General features: G+C 39.9%; 2 protein-coding genes across 3 annotated transcripts in view; both read right to left on the bottom strand.

Moving 5' to 3' along the window:
- Positions 1-1,883, bottom strand: part of LOC308298073 (nectin-4-like) — a gene marked incomplete at both ends in the record, with an annotated part of 29,566 nt that extends 27,683 nt beyond the window's left edge. Inside the window, one exon of the mRNA XM_080741636.1 lies at positions 1,829-1,883. Within this exon, the coding sequence (XP_080597762.1) occupies positions 1,829-1,883 (55 nt within the window). The remainder of the gene's footprint in view (positions 1-1,828) is intronic.
- A 2,486-nt stretch (positions 1,884-4,369) lies between these two features.
- Positions 4,370-16,243, bottom strand: fcer1g (Fc epsilon receptor IgFc epsilon receptor Ig). 2 transcript variants are annotated; one of them, XM_080742398.1, is made up of 6 exons: positions 16,007-16,243; positions 11,462-11,553; positions 9,092-9,136; positions 8,538-8,561; positions 6,269-6,341; positions 4,370-5,394 (listed from the first exon to the last, which is right to left on the bottom strand). In XM_080742398.1, exons 1-6 carry the CDS (start codon positions 16,065-16,067, stop codon positions 5,363-5,365), a joined length of 327 nt encoding a protein of 108 aa, XP_080598524.1. In that variant the 5' UTR covers positions 16,068-16,243; the 3' UTR covers positions 4,370-5,362. The 2 variants fall into 2 exon arrangements, with proteins under 2 accessions (XP_080598524.1, XP_080598525.1); XM_080742399.1 differs by lacking the exon at positions 6,269-6,341 and having other exon boundaries at positions 4,375-5,394.
- Between the last annotated feature and the right edge of the window lie 306 nt (positions 16,244-16,549).

Below are 16,549 nucleotides of genomic sequence, written 5' to 3'. Positions count from 1 at the left end.
AAACAAAACATAAGGGAGTATTTATTCGCGACCCCTAGAAATTGGTCTGCGACCCGCATATGGCTCCCGACCCAGGGGCCTCAAACTGGGGTTTGCCTGGGGCCTCCAAATCGCTAAGCACGGCCCTGCCTACACAGGTAACTTTCCTTTCAATCCGTGGACCCCCATTCTTTTTCTTTTCTTTTACACACCTATAGCTCATCCCACGGGGGAACTTCAGTTTCAGCTTCACCTACAGAGGAGCGTAGAGCAGTTAGAGCAGGGGTCTTCAACGTTTTCAGGCCAAGGACCCCTTAGTTGAGAGAGAGATGAAGCAGGGACCCCCACAACCTTTTCATAGATTCCATATAGTTTCATCATTTGACAGCACAATCATCAGTGTATTTTGGATTCATGTCAATTTGTGTTTTCAGATATTTAACCACTTGAACCATCAATACTTAATATACTTGACCTTTCACTGTGTACTTAGTCTGCTCTTTTCCCCCTCTACAGTAAACCTCTTTGCCGAAAATAGCCGATCTACAAGCTCACAACGCCTCGCAGCGCGAGGCGTTGTGAGCTTGTAGATCTGCTATTTTTAGCTACAGTTCTCAGAATATGGACACTAAGGTTCAAGTTGTTAATATAAAAAGGATTGGAAGATTTGGAGGACCCCCGGGTCCCGGACCCCCTGTTGAAGACCCCTGATTTAGGGGTTTGGGCGTCTTGCTCAGGGACACTTTCACACATCGCTGACTGAGCTGGAATCGTACCGGGGACCTCCGGGACCTGCAGAGTCCTAGGCGGGCTCACTAACCATTCAGCTATGGCCGCCCCCTTTTGGGGGGTTGTTGCTTGCTATGTACAGTACATATCAACATTCTTTTTTTTTTGTCATTTTTGAATAAATATTTTAGGTTATTCAGAAAACTTAGGTCAGGATTCAGAAGGCGTTTTTAGACTCAACCACGGACTGTTTGTGTTTCTTTAGTAGTGTAGTAGGTCTATGTGTCATACACATGCACCTCATGTACTACACAGGCATGTGCGCACGCACACACACATACATACACACACACACACACACACACACACACACACACACGCACACACACACACACACACACACACAATTATGTAGTCACTGTGAATCACGAAACAGGTGGGAGGGAAATTGATCAACAGCAACCAGTTTTTCCTGAAATATCAGACAGCCTCTTATAAGTGTTTTCTTTCTTTCTCTCTTTCTGTCTTTCTTTCTTTTCTTGGACTGTGTCCCAGTGAAGACATATCCTTGAAAATGTTGGCCACCTGCCCGGAGGCTTCAGAGAGCTTTATAATAATGAATATTAAAACTAAATATGAAAACTATATGCCAAGAAATGAAGAAACAAGAGAAAATGTTTGGTTGTTGAAGTTGTACACTTTCCCACATTTGTATTCTAGTAATTCACCCTCATTTTGAAAACGCGTCTGAATCACCATAAGTTATCAGTTAAGATACTACAATTGTATGCAGTAAATATATACAGTATACAGTAATATACAGTAGTCTATACCTGTGGTTCTCAAAGTGGATTCCAGGGACTCTGTGGACTGTGGGATCCTTTATGGGTGGTCTAAATTGTCCCATACAGGTCTGTAACTATGACAGTGTACAAATGGAACCAAATGAACCCTAACAGGTTCATTTGGTTCCATTTGTACACTGTCAGAGTTAAGGGGAAACCTTGACATTTGAAAGTTTGATAAACCCTGGTCTATACACACACAGAATACATATGTTTTATTTTATACATTTTTTAAATGTTTGGCACTGATGAAGTGAGCGAGTAGTAGTACTTACCTAAAGTGCAGAGGACCAGCAGACACAGTGACAGGCCGTTCATCAGCGATGTCATCGTCCTCTGAGGTTCCGTCGTGCCACCAACTGGACGCTGACACAGCCAACAGGTTGTACCTACAAGATGGGACCACTTCTTCTCTACCCGGAGGAAGAAAACTTTCAAGGCATTGGTCCCAGCAAATCAAAGTAAAGCTATAGTGATTAGAAAAAGACAAATCTGCAAAACAACTGCAGCCCCCTGCTTTAAGCTGGGAATAATTCCTCTCTCCCCGACAGGTAGGCACTAGGCAGGTAGAAACTGCCCTGTTTCTGATTCAGTTATTGACTCACACCCTCATCCACTATAAGCACATCCTTGACACGATTATAGGTCTAAGTCACAGCTGTGTCCTTCAGGGGAGAGAGAGAGAAAAAAATAGTGTGATGAAGAACAGTTCTGCCCTTGGAAAAAGTTGTAATCCTTTCGGTATGTTTCTTATTGTCTTGTCAAAGTGTCAACACAATATTTTTTTGCTAAGCAGTCAGAGAAGGTGCAGCTACCTGCTCGGGATACACCTGTCGCAAGTGGTGTCTGTGCTCCCTCCCCTCACATGAGCGCGCTCACACACACATAACACAGGGGCGTCACAAGGGGGGGAAAAGTGGGACTGAGTTACTAGGGCCCAAGGTGGAGGGGCCTTAATTATGTTATAATTTTGCTATTGAGAAATAGCAGATATACCAGCTCACGCGCTGCGAGCTTAGATCTGCTATTTTTGAAAAGTCGTGAAAACGTGGGCATATCTTTGAATATGCGTATGTATTTTTTTCAAGCGAACATTTATAACTCAAATTTTGCTTCTGGGGGGTCCCTGGAACCAAATACATATCATTTTGGGGGTCCTTCACATGAAAAAGTTTGAGCACCACTGACAAAAAAAGTCTAAATGTCCCAGTCTAAAAGGGGCCAAATGGGTTAAACCCCCTCCCCCTATGAAGAACATTCATGGGGGGCCCGCAGTGAATCCTTGTACCCAGGGCCCAGAATTTGGAGCGACACCCTGGCCCTGCACACACACTCACACACACTCTCTCTCTCTCTCACTCGGCACTCACACTCGAAAGTTGCCTTTCCTGTTTGGTTGAAGCAACATGACAGTTATTTTCTCGTCTTTACATGCTCTAGCAGAGGCAGGTGAAGAGACAGACAGACAGCTTGGGACCTAGTTTGAACGAACGAGGACAAATATCATGTTTCGCGAAAGAGATAAAGTGTGCATTGTTTAAAAAGGAACACACGCGACAGAGCTAATTGTAGATCACTGGGACATTAAACCTACTCACAGATACATAGACCTTGGCCAACATTATTTGTCTTTTTTCCCCTTCATTTAAAGACATAAATATCATATTTCTTATATTAAAATATTGTTGGTGCCTACTGCCTGGTGGCTCTGCCAATACACAGACCATGCTCTTCTTGAGCCCTGTATTGTCTCACGTCTCTCCCCTTATAGTTTCCTCTCTACACTCTCATCTGAAATGATTGGAATCTATACAGTCAAGTGCAGTATGATCTCTCTCTATCTAGTACTAGTACAATACTGAATAAAAGATAGAGGAACAAATATACTGTAACAGGAGATCTTTGTGACATTTATGTGTGATTACTTTACTCTCGTGTACAGTAATCCTTTACAGCACACCTCAACCTCGGTGGCAGTTGCCATATTGAAAGAAAATGGACACAAAACAGTTAGAATACATTACAACCACACATAAAATCAGTACATATTTGTCAACGGATCTGGCATATTGCAAGTCTGTCTGTGTACAGTATACAGTATATGTAGGCATCTATCTGCTGTGTGTGGGTGTTTTAGGACAGCAAAGATATCCTTTAGCGCCACCTTGTGGCATATACTGTACTCAATGCTGCAGAAGCATTGTTTTTGTATCTTATGAACTCCTAATCTGAGTCCCCAGAAGTTCTTTTTTTTTCACCACCTTCTGCTGCATCTCTTTAGACTCCACCTCACCCGCCCACTCCCAAAAACTCTCCTTGCAAGTTGCCAATTTTGACAGATGCTACTCATACTAACTAAGCATTTATGTATCAGTTATCTGTTCACATATAATGTTTTGTTGTTTTGCTGAGCCAAAACTGTTAAGAATATTATTTAGATGTTCACAGATGCATGTCTTAAAACCAAATAAAATGTCACGACTGAAAGCTTTTCTGAGAATCCATGAAGAGGATAAATTTAATGTTTGCCTTATATCCTGGTTTCTGAAGCACCAAATAGTTTTTTTTAAACACCATCTACATATGTGACCATTACACTGCCATTTGTTGACGTGGGCCATTTAATCTGATCCTGCACTTTGTACTGTAAGTTGCTGTGGATAAGAATCTCTCAACTGTAATTTACGGTGTATCTCTTTCTATTGTGTCATATTCATGCACACATTATGATGCAACCACATTGAGGAAGTGGTTCGGACAGTGAGTGGTGGGAGGGCTGAGGCAAGTTTCCACTGTAGGTATATGGGGGGAAACGTAAATGGAAAACATAGGTTTCAATGTTGGGGAAATGTAACCCTAACCCTACAAACCTCTATCCACACAGGTCGCAAAGATGCAGCTATGTATGAGAATGTATTGAAGACATCAGACTCTAATGTTTAATACATATATTTCATAGCTTTATTATTATTATTGCTCAAAGATGTAAATTAAAAGCCGGTAATTACATTTCTGCAAAACACTAGTGAAATATCTTGTGAGTAGAGGACGCAACACATCGAACAAGACTACCGGTAATTGTGTGAGAATTATCTGTCTCTCTTTCTTGCAACTTCCCTCTTTTCTAAAGTGTTACATTTCTGCTGCACTTCTGTCTTTGATGGGCAGTTGGGCAACCGCCCTAGTTTACCCTTACATTACAAGGAAAAGAAAAAAGGAAGTGAACACAAATAACATTCTCTTAAAACATTTCAAATTAAGCAGGGCTGAGTGATATGGACAACATCGTATACAATACTGTGGCCTACAAAGCTTAACTGCAGTAGCTACTGTACACAAAGGGCCAAACTGAGAAAATGTCTTTAAATAGTTTCTCTTTAAAAGTTTTTATTGTTTTTTCAAACAGTTTCAGCTGGCCAGCCAAATGATGTGATATTGCACTAATTGTACATGTATTCATTTTATCCCCAAAAGCTCATTAGACCAAAATATCTCAATTTCGACCAAAAATGTTGTCACTGTCTACAGCAGTTAAGACTTTGGATTTCAAAAAATATTTACAAAATGAGATTTTCGATTTTTCGTTTTCTGTAACGTAGCCTTCAAAACCAAGAGAAACAACACTTAAAGTACGTCATATCAATATTACGATATCCAAAGATCTATCATGATATCGATATAACATCAATATATTGCTCAGCAAGAAAAGTAAGCCAGTTAACAGCAACGTTAAATTAACAAAAATAAAGTCAAATAAGGAAAACTGCTTCATTGTTCATCCGTCGAGTCCCTTCTTCATGCCAATGGTCTCATATGTGTCCGGGGCGTGCGGGGTAAGGCCCTGAGATGAGAAAAAGACACAGAGAGAGAGAGAGAAATAGAGGCCATTATCATACAAGCAAGTAAGAACGTTTTATTCATATAAAATGGTAAATGGTGCATTTATATAGCGCCTTTATCCAAGGCACTTTACAGAGATTGTGCATTACATTCACCCATTCACACACACATTCATACGCCGATGGTGGAGGAAACCATGCAAGGCACCAACCTGCTCATCGGGAGCAACTAGGGCAGGGTTCCCCAATTAGTTTTCCCCAAGGGCCGAATTATGTCTAAGGTACCAAGCCGAGGGCCACAACATTGCAGGGGGCGACGGTGGCGTTCCCACTACTCCAGCGACAGTTTTCGTCCTTGTCGGGTGAAAATCTTGTATGTCCAAAACCATTCGTTTGAATTTATCATTTTAAAAATGATTTAAACTAGTGAAAACAGCCGATCTACAAGCACACAACGCCTCGCGGTGCGAGGCGTTGTGTGCTTGTAGATCTGCTGTTTTCACTACTTTTGTGCGACGGCCTTGTATGATTTGCGAAAGAACGTACACATTTGGAGATACGAGATTTCCACCCGACAACGACGATATACTAGTGTTGTTGCTGCTCTTATACCACCATTAATACTGGGGTTGGTGTGGGCCAGACAGTAGCCCCCCCCGCGGGCCGCCTATTGGGGAACCCTGAACTAGGGGTTCAGTGTCTTGCTCAAGGACACTTCGACCGTAACTCTGGGGGAGCCCGGGATCAAACCGGCAACCTTCCGGTGGCCGAGTGGCCACTCTACCCCTGAGCCACTGCCGCCCATAGCACCTCTCACAAAGTGCTTTACATACAGTGAAAAAACTAAAGGGTATTAAAGCAGAAAAAAGGCTGTACCATCAACGAAACGCCTGTTCAAATACTGCAGTAGTGTCTTAAAATACTCCACAGAGGCTCCATCTCTCAAAGCCTGTGGAAGAGCATTCCAAAGTTTAGGGGCTACATCCTGAAAAATGCTTTGTCACCTTTAGTTTTTAACACATTTAGGCCTGAAAAATACCTAAAAATGTCTTCTACAGTTTTCTGAAAAAAGCTGTTTCTATGTCAGTGGTTCTCAAACTAGGACCCCCTAGAAGTATATGTATTTGAGCACCGACCCCCATCTGAAACTATTTTGTGCCAGGGACCAAGAGAATCACAAATGTCTGCTTTAAAAATATATACATTCAAAGATTTTCACACATTTTCAAGATTTTTCAAAAATAGCAGATCTACAAGCTCGCAGCGCGGCACTCGGCCGCGTTAAAAGGAGTAGTTCACACAAAAAATGACTTCTATCAATTACACACCCTGGGAAGCCTTGAATTCATGGATCTTTAGTTTTTGTCACATTCCTAAGCCTTTTTTTTGTAATAGCCAAAGATTAAATAAGGCTGAAGTGTGCTTTATTTGTAATAATAATCAAAATCTACAAAGAGTTTGTAGTGGAGTAAGATTATTTTTCTCTGTGATGTAGCAGAGGTGAAGTAAAAGCATATAGATAATTGGAAAGTAAAAGTAGGCATATATGTCAAAATTGTACTATAGGTATAGGTCTTGAGTACATACTGTATACTTACAGTAGTTACTTTCCACCACTGCTAATGGTTTATACTTAGTTCTAAGCTCTTCGCATGCAGGTGTAACACACTGTAAATAGGTGATTTGAGTGACGCATCGCAAAAAGTTCCACACTGCATTGCGTGCAAAGGAGTTTGACCTATTCTTTATACGCACTATCCAACTTCTACATTCTAACGATGACTCTGACCATGTCATGTGTGCGTCTTGTCAAAGCGAGAGAGTGCTGCGAAACTATAATAAGGAACCAAAGTTAAAAGACCAAAAAAGAAAGGGGGTAAAAAGGGAAGTCTCGCTTGGTTGTTAAAAACCCAGACCTAGAATCAGCAAGATGCACACACCACAAGGACAGCTAAATATGTGCGGATCAGCTAAAAGCAAGTTAAAGCTGCAATCCACAATAACTGGATTCTCCTGCATGAGAGACCGACATTTGGCCTGGGGAGATATTATGCTTTAAGCTTCATGGCAGTACCGCTTGCAACCAGTAGGTGTCTCACCTGACACCAGGGTCTAAATGTCTCAATGGAAGAGCAGGGACTGAGCAGTGGTGGAAAAAAGTACTCAATTTTTTTACTTAAGTAAAAGTATCAATACTGCAATGTAGAAATAAAAAGTCGGGAATTCAAAAGAGAAAAAGTACAAAAGTATGGCTGTCAAAATGTACTCAACGTAAAAGTACTCATTATGCAGAATATCCCAGTTCAAGTTTACAAATGTATACACGACTTTTGAAAATAGCAGATCTGCATGTGAGCTTGTAGATCGGCTATGTTTTTAAATGTAGGGAAAGAAAATGGGATTTTTACTCGAGTCCCGTGACCCATAAAAAATGGTCTGTGACCCACAAATGGGTCCAAAGTCCAGACCCACTGTTTGGGATAACAAACAATGATATTGTATATAATCGATATTGTATATAATCATATTCATAATAGGGCATTCACGAATAGTGTTTTTTAGTATTCGAATTATTCGATCTCAAAGTATTCGAATAGTCGAATATTCGAGAGGCGAACATTGTGAAAATAGCCGATCTACATGCTCACAACACCTCGCGTTGCGAGGCGTTGTGAGCATGTAGATCTGCTATTTTCACAATATTTATCTGCGGAACCAAGTCACATTAAATGTAATACCTACAATTCCAAGTGCTTGTCAGGGTGGGGGTCCCCAGTTCAAATATGTTTATTTTGGGGGTCACCGCCTAAAAAGGTTTGACTTCCTATCTAGCCAAGTTTTATTATACTATATATATTTTTAAAGACAAAACGAAAAAATAAAAAATAAATAAACGAATATTCGACTTCGGTGAACAACGTCGAATAGTGACTTTGATATTCGAATAATCGAATATTCGAATATTTGGTGAATACCCATATTCATAATCATATAACCGTGACCTCTTGCATCCCTCCTTCAGGTCTGTATCATCATCACTCATAACAAACAGTGATATTGTATATAATGGATATTGTATATAATCATATTCATAATCATATAACCGTAACCATCCCTCCTTCAGTTCTGTATCATCATCACTCACCGTGTAGATGCCCTCTTCAGCCTTCTGTAAGGATGAGAAAGAAGACAACATCAGTTCAAGAAAAGCATTCCAAAAACCTTGTTGTCCAGTGTGACTTGGGAACGTGACACAGAAGACTCAATATTATATTATGTCCTGAATGTGTCAGATGCCAAGGAATTTGGACTAATTATGAGTCAACCTCATTCTGTCATCTCCCTTTGTCATGGCAGCCATGTTGGTGTGTGGGTGTGTGTGTGTGTGTGTGTGTGTGTGTGTGTGTGTGTGTGTGTGTGTGTGTGTAGTAGTGACATTTGGGATTCCAGTCTATAGGCAAAATGTAGGTCTTTTATACTAATATTTCCTTCTTTTTTTGTTCTTTTTCTTTTTTCCATTTCAGTAATATCAGATCTACAAGCTCAGCGCAAAGCATTGTGAGCTTGTAAATTGTCTATTTTTGCAATAAAAATGTAATCGTGGTAACTTTTTGCCACCATTATTTTGTTTATGTTATGATGCCCGTGTGTGTGTGTGTGTGTGTGTGTGTGTGTGTGTGTGTGCGCGTGCGTGCGTACCTTTGGCTTGTCATTCTGAGCCTGGACTGCCTTGATCTTCTGGATCTGTAGGAAGAAATCAACATTCAATGACAGAAGAAAAAGATTGCTAAAATAGCAAATTTAGAAGCTCAAAAAATATGGAGACGAGGTTTCTGCTCGGCAGCGACGACATACACTCTGTACTCAAGTTATTTTTTATTCCTTTCTTTTTTTAACATGGCACTTTCAGAGGAAGTTTCCATTTCGTTCAGTTTTAGCACCTTTTTCTGTTCCTTGTTCAGTCTTTTTCCACAGGTCACTGCCACAACTGTGAGTTCTAACTCTATACTTTCACAACCCTTAAATTCAAAATAGATTGAAACATTAAAGTATCCATGATACGATTTAGCTGCAAATTCCACCTAATATGTAATAAAATGCAAACTTTTAAGACCAAATCCATTGAGTACCTGAGACGAATAACAGTATAAGTCCATATTTGAATTTTTTTCAATATATATATTTTTGGATTTACCAGACTGTAAACCACAAACTAGTCATTTTTAATCTGTTAAATTGTTAATGCAATCTCCCCTAATTGTGTTTAATTGCCGATTTTAATATTATCTGCTCCCTTTGTCTGCTGAATATTGCTTGTACGGACTTATACTGTTGTTCCACAAACTGTTGGAGATATACTGTTTTTCCACTTTCCATAAGTATTATGTCTTATGATTCCTAATATATATGATTTAAGTAAAAAAAAATCTTTCAATTCAACAAAATGAGAGGGGAGTACATTAAGACTTTAAGAGATTAAAAACTTCTAGCTTGTGGTTTACAGTCTGGTAAATCAAAAAAATATCTTTATTCAAAATTTAAAAATACAGACTGTTATTCGTCTCAGCCAGGTACTCAATTAAAATATGCATGTATTCTTGAGTTGTCAAAGCTGGAATGTGTGTGCCCAACATGGGGTCATCAGCACTCACTTTTAGGATCTCTTGTGATTCAAGCGAAGGAAGGCCGTTGGCCTAATTAAACGTCCGTGTGTGACCTGCTGCTTGGGCTACGCAATAAATAAGACATCCTAAAAAGGACCAAGTGAGTTCCAAGGGAGATCTTTTCAAAGATACCGTTTCTGCCAGAACCGTGCCCCCAATACACATGAACCGTGAACCATTCAACTGCAGAGTGCTCGCATTCTCTTTTTCAAGTTGTCTTTATTGAAAACTGGTTTGATTGGTCTCAATAGAGGCATTTAAAGTGCTTCTTGAGGACACATAGTGACTGTAGTACCTGCTTCATGTAATCACTATATTTTTTTCATCTGTGATGTTGTATTGTGATTCAAATTGCTTGTTTTTCATTGTATTGTGTTTAATATGCTGTGATCAGGGTGTCCTTGAAAAAGAGACCTTGCTCTCAATGGGCATCCCTGAATAAATAAAAGGAAAAAGAAAGAACAGAAAGATTGACACTTTTCTTTCAGATCCCACATTGAAACTCTTGCCTCTAAAACTCTCTATAACACTTTGGACATTTCTTGCTTCTGCTTGATTAAGGTGATCCGACCGCTTTACATGAAGGCATCTGCCCGGTGCTTACAGAATGACAGAAATACATAAGCTTCTCAGCCGTTACTATATACCCTGTATAGTGCTGCGCCGCGAGCTTGTAGATCTGCCTTTTTTTTTTTAATCATTAACATTTGTTCAAGTCTTTCTGCATGTTTTTATGTCAGTGGTGCTCAAACTTTCTCATGTGAAGGACCCCCAAAATAATATGTATTTGGCCATGGACCTCCATCTAAAAATATTTAGTTGCAAAATTTGAGTTATAAATTACAAAAAAATACATATATTCAAAGATTTGCACACATTTTCGTGACTTTTCAAAAATAGCAGATCTACAAGCTCACATACATCTGCTATTTTTCAATAGCTAAAGTATAAAATAATTAAGGCCCCTCCACCTTGGGCCCTAGTAGTAACTCAGTCCCCCCCCCCCCTCCTTGTGACACCCCTGCATCAATGACTACCGTAATTGCTGGACTATAAGCCGCACCTGAATATAAGCCGCACCAGCTAAATTTGGAAGAAAAATAAAATGTTTACATATATAAGCCGCACCTGACTATAAGCCGCAGGTGTCCTTCCTGCTTCCTGCTAGAGCACCCCTGGTGGCCGTTAGCTGTATAAATCTATATATAAATCCTTGTTAAAGACCATTGTAAAACGAACTAACTGGCCGTTTGCTGTAAAAATCTTTATATAAGCCGCACCGTTGTATAAGCCGCAGGGTTAAAAACATGGGAAAAAAGCCGCGGCTTATAGTCCGGCAATTACGGGTACCTGTTTTACCTTCATTAATGTTTCTTGATGATACATCATACTGTACCAGACATACCTTGAGTCTGCAGTAGAGGGCTGTCAGGATGACTCCATAGAGAAGTAAAATGGCGTCCAACACGTAGCAGATCTCAGGCTCTTTGAGAGCCGCTATAAGGACACAAAGGAACAGAAGTTTAGAATAATATTCTATTCATTATTTAGACAGATTTCTTTTACTATTGGTGCTAGTCTGCCCAACGACCTTGTTTCAAAGAATCATATTTTTTTTATTATGGGCTCCTTTTAAAAGAGCATTTATACCATATTGTATTGATTATAATACTAAATTAACTACTTTGAATGTGTCTATATTTTAGGTATAACAGAGCCATCAGAGTCGGTTAAGGAACAACCTGCTTTACTTAGGTTGGCTTTAAGTTGCGTTTAATAATTCCCACACACATATAGGGCTGTCACGATTATGACATTTTACATGACGATTATTTATCACTCAAATAATTGCGATTAACGATTTAATTGTGTTTTTGTCGTTGTCAATTACATTTCCGTTTGGCTTTTAGGCTTTGAAGTTGCACATGGTAGATATGACACATAACCTAAATATACAAAGAAATTACTGACATATTTGACAACTTTATACTTAAAAAAAGAACATTGATAGTGGAAATAGCCGATCTACAAGCTCACAACGCGTCGCAATGCGACGCGTTGTGAGCTTGCAGATCTGCCATTTCCTCTATTTTTTACTTAAAAAAATATATATGAAAACTTTTCAACATGGAAACGATTATGACGATTATGAAAAATAATCACGATTGTCAAAAAACACAATTAGACGATTATGTAATAATTGTGACAGCCCTACACACATACTCAAGCAACATACTCATATTTAAAATGTTCTCGTGTACACAGCTTTTTTTTTCTCTCTCCACACATTTAAAACGTCAGCTTCAAACACACCTTTCATAAGCTATAAATGCTGGCCCCCTCTATGTGGCAAACCAGAAGTGGTAGGCCAGGCTACTTATCTATTTGACGATCTGCTTTGGCTTTCCGCGCCTCACATCTGACGTGCGATCAAAAAGGAAATAGAAAAAACTCCAGCGAGACACCCAAAATATCTAATGGTGCGATATCTCAGGGTGACTAACTGTAACTCTATTTGTGTAAACAACACCTTAGCTAGGCCACTCTTATGTAATCATTTTTCTGTTGAAATCTGTACAGTAGGCCTACTGTACATACTGACCCCTGGGCACACCCTAGCAAGTTGACATATTCTTTCCTTTTGGACATCGTCTCTGTCGAGTGGAAACATCATATGTCCAAAACTGATACTTTTCAGGATTCAATTTCTAAAGCACTTTGATGCTTTCGTGTGACGCTGTAGCGTGATCGAGTAGGGCATTAATTTACGAAAGAATTAAAAGTTCAAATTTGGAGATCGCGACAATATGTGATCTTTTAAAACTGTGTACTGTACTGTGAACATATGACCGATCAACCATTATCATCTCCCTCTGAATGTGTGGTTGCGGTACTCTATATCGTCGTTGTCGGGTGGAAACCTTGTATGTCCGAAACAGTTTGTTTTGTATGTCATTTTAAAAATGATTTAAACTAGAGAAAACAGCCGATCTACAAGCACACAACGCCTCGCGGTGCGAGGCGTTGTGTGCTTGTAGATCTGCTGTTTTCACTACTTTTGTGGGACAGCCTTGCATGATGAAGCAAGGCTTTACTTTGCGTAAAAATGTACACATTTGAAACTTGGAGATACAAGGTTTCTGCCCGACCACGACGGTATGTAGCGTACTATGTAGGTCAGGGGTCTGCCAGAGGTGGGCTGTGAGAGTAGTCCAGGTGTGCCATGGGGCTTTCTAACAACCACACATTATTGTAGAAATAGACTGTGTATACAACTGAACACAATTATTCTTTATTTCCCTACAAAGCCAAAGTGCAGTAACTACGTTTTTGGACACAAACCTATTTGTGTATCCCAAAGGTCAAATTACAGTAGCCCTCATGATATTGGGGGATGAACAATGACCTCAAGAACAGATATACAATCATTGCAATGTCACTTATATGACCTCATTTGGCTGACCAGTTGAAACACTTTTAAACACATTTTTTCAGTCAAATATTTGTTCGTAGTTACGGCACTCTGGCTTTGTAGGGCAGAGCACTTTGTGCACATTCCTTACCCCAATACGGAGGCAAATTCTGTACCGTAAAAAAATATATAGACTACTGTATATAGTGTAGTTTAACCCATTTCAAACTGGTGTCTCTATTTTGAGAATGTCCTGAAACATTTTTGTGTCTTACGTGTGGCTTGGCTTGGCCAATCTACACCAATGCAACCTCTTGCGACACCTTGCAACATGCAACTACTTGCAACCATCATCCCCAATGGCAGTTGCAAGGACTGGCATTTGTGTGGACTTAATTTAAACTGTTTTGTTGAAAGGAGTTGCGACGAGTTGAATTAGTGCGATCTGGCCTTGGAGCAGTGGTTCTGAAACCGTTTTTGTCACCCCTTGTAAATAACCTTTTCATCCACGGCACCCCTGAATTACAGTACGTTGCTGTTACTTTACAGTACTGTCAAATATGTAAATATTCCCTCCTAAGATACAGTATGTCACAAGGAAAACTTGTCCTAAAAATTTCATTAGGACAGATTGAAAATAACTTTTATAGATTGGTGCTTAACGACTTAAACCCCAGCATCCCTATTCTGTGGGAAACTCACCAAAAATTGCCAATCTACAAGCTCACAACGCGGTCACCTTGAGGCATGTTGTGAGCTTGTAGATCTGCTATTTTTGGTGAAGAGACTTGGTGTACTGTAGGCTGAAAAAGATTGCACCAAGTACAGTGCAACTCAGTTCCGTTTTACTAAGTACAAGTGGTTAAACTACGTCATATTGATGAATTCCAAATTATCAAAGTATTCTGAGGCAACGCTGGACTTGCGTCACCCACTTTGAGAAACCCTGCTTTAGAGCCATACAATGATTGTCATTACATCAACTTGACGTGCAGTGTATCATCCTGCAAAAGAATTATCCAACTGGTTGCACAAATTACACCTAAAGAATTTCAACTTATGTAGTGGTTCTCAACCTTTTCAGGCTGTGACCCCCAAAATAATCATATTTGAACTGGGTACCCCACCCTACGAGCCCTAAGAGTTGAAGCATTACATTTTGTTTAACACTGTTCTATTGTGAAAATAGCAGATCTACAGTACATGCTCACAACGCCTCGCAACGTTGTGAGCGTGTAGATCTGCGATTTTCACAGTTTCAGCCTCTAATATTTAAAAATGTGGTCAATGTTTAATTTGCCATTTTAGAGGTATTAAAAGTCCTTAAATTGTCACTTTAGAAATGTGCAGATACCCTCTATGCACTTAAACTTTGTTGGTTTATTTACTGTTGAGAGAGAAAACAATGCTTAACATTAAGCTAATCATCTGGGGACCCCCCAAAATAATGTGGGGACCCCCCTGGGGGTCCCGACCCACAGGTTGAGAACCCACTGACTTAATGCACTGAACACCTATCCACAGCCCGAGTTAGAAGCCGACATGTCATGGCTTCCCTTTAACTTCACATTTCTGACATTGGACATGACGCCTTAGTTATATTACTTACAGTATACAACACTATTTCAAAATAGTGTATCTTGTGTGCACGCACGTCTAAAAGGGCTCGCTAGTAAAGTAGTCATGTAAACCAAAACACTGCAACATTTCTCTGAATTTCCACCGCCAGGTCCGTTTCTGTTTTCACAGGAACTGCTACGTATGTGGGTTAGGGTGTACACTATAACTTCAGTTACTGATGCAAGCTGTCAAATGGGCCCAATTGTGAGAATACCTCCTTGGGTCGTATACAGCCAACATCAAATGATCAATGTTTTCAACTTATGATTTTTATTGTAGTCATTCGTTTAGATTCACATGGCTCACAGGTCTGTTCTCAACATACGTCACACTGGCTGGAAAAAGAAAACTGGTTGGAATAAGATTTTTTTCTATTACTTATAACCTTAATTTTGCACTATACTGTTTCAATTCCCCACATCCTTGTTAAAAATGTATTCAGACGGTTGCAAAAACCTCAAAACAATTGAAAAGCGTTTTCTTCACCAGCCACGGAGGAGTTGAACCTGGCCCCAAACAGTGTTTGTTCTTCATGCAACCCTACCTCGACTATTTGACCATTTTTGAAGAAGCATTGCTCCGTCTCTATCTAACCATAGGTAATACAACTATATAGCCTATATCTACCAATACCTACATACAGATTCTCAACATTCTCACCAATTTCACAATATGAAAGTACACGCTCATCATCACATTCGTCTGTCATTCAATGTCATACGAGATACTTAAATGGTTTCCTGTGGAAATAAGCTGTCTTTTCTAGGATCTCCTTTTAGTAGACCTTGTACCAGTGAACTGTACCGTCATGAAACTGTACCTTTTTCCTATGCAAACCTCTAATAAAGTCTTCAATCAATCAAACACCCATAGAATACTGTTAAAACAATAAGTATTAAGGTTAACATTAATACTCACCAACACTGCCAAAACTCATCCACAGGGGAACGAGCGCGTAGACCTGGCTTCTTATCCTCATGGTTGGTCACAGTTTAATCAGCACAGGTCGATCGATGCACAAATGGAGGCAGTAAGAAGAGCGGTGGGTTTTTTCTGTAAGCGGGGTAGCGGGGACTGCTGCTCAGTAGTAGATGCTTTTAATCTTTGTGTGAGTTTGAGCGAAAGAGAAAAAAAACACTTGTGTGTTGCACTCTCTTCACAGCCAGCGGTGGGGGGAAGTTGTGGTCGGAGCTCACAGTCCATTTTGTCTCAGATGTCATCAGATCAGACCCCTCCCCCCCTGTTCGATGCCACACCAGAGGAAGGACATGCTATCTAGTCTACAGTAGGCCTTGATCTAGAGTATAGGCTTGTTCATTCACACACACCACACAAATACCATTTTATGTTTTGTTTTACAGGGTTTTATAAAGAATATAAATGAAATTAAAGAAATGCTCTAGCCCAGTGTTTCTCAAACTTTCACATTTCAAGGTCTCCCCTTAACTCTGACAGTGTACA

The sequence above is a fragment of the Nannobrachium achirus genome (genome assembly GCF_963921795.1).
Source record: "Nannobrachium achirus genome assembly, chromosome: 14".
NCBI lineage: Eukaryota > Metazoa > Chordata > Actinopteri > Myctophiformes > Myctophidae > Nannobrachium > Nannobrachium achirus.
The sequence above is the reverse complement of the archived record's forward strand: the minus strand, read 5'-3'. Positions and strand labels throughout refer to the sequence as shown.

Coding starts and splice junctions, on each gene's coding strand:
- fcer1g (XM_080742398.1), bottom strand. CDS start 16,067: ATGAGGATAAGAAGCCAGGTCTACGCGCTCGTTCCCCTGTGGATGAGT. Junction 8,562..9,091: donor CTCAGAATGACAAGCCAAAG/GTACGCACGCAC, acceptor TCATCCTTACAG/AAGGCTGAAGAGGGCATCTA. Junction 5,395..6,268: donor GAACAGGCGTTTCGTTGATG/GTACAGCCTTTT, acceptor TTCTCATCTCAG/GGCCTTACCCCGCACGCCCC.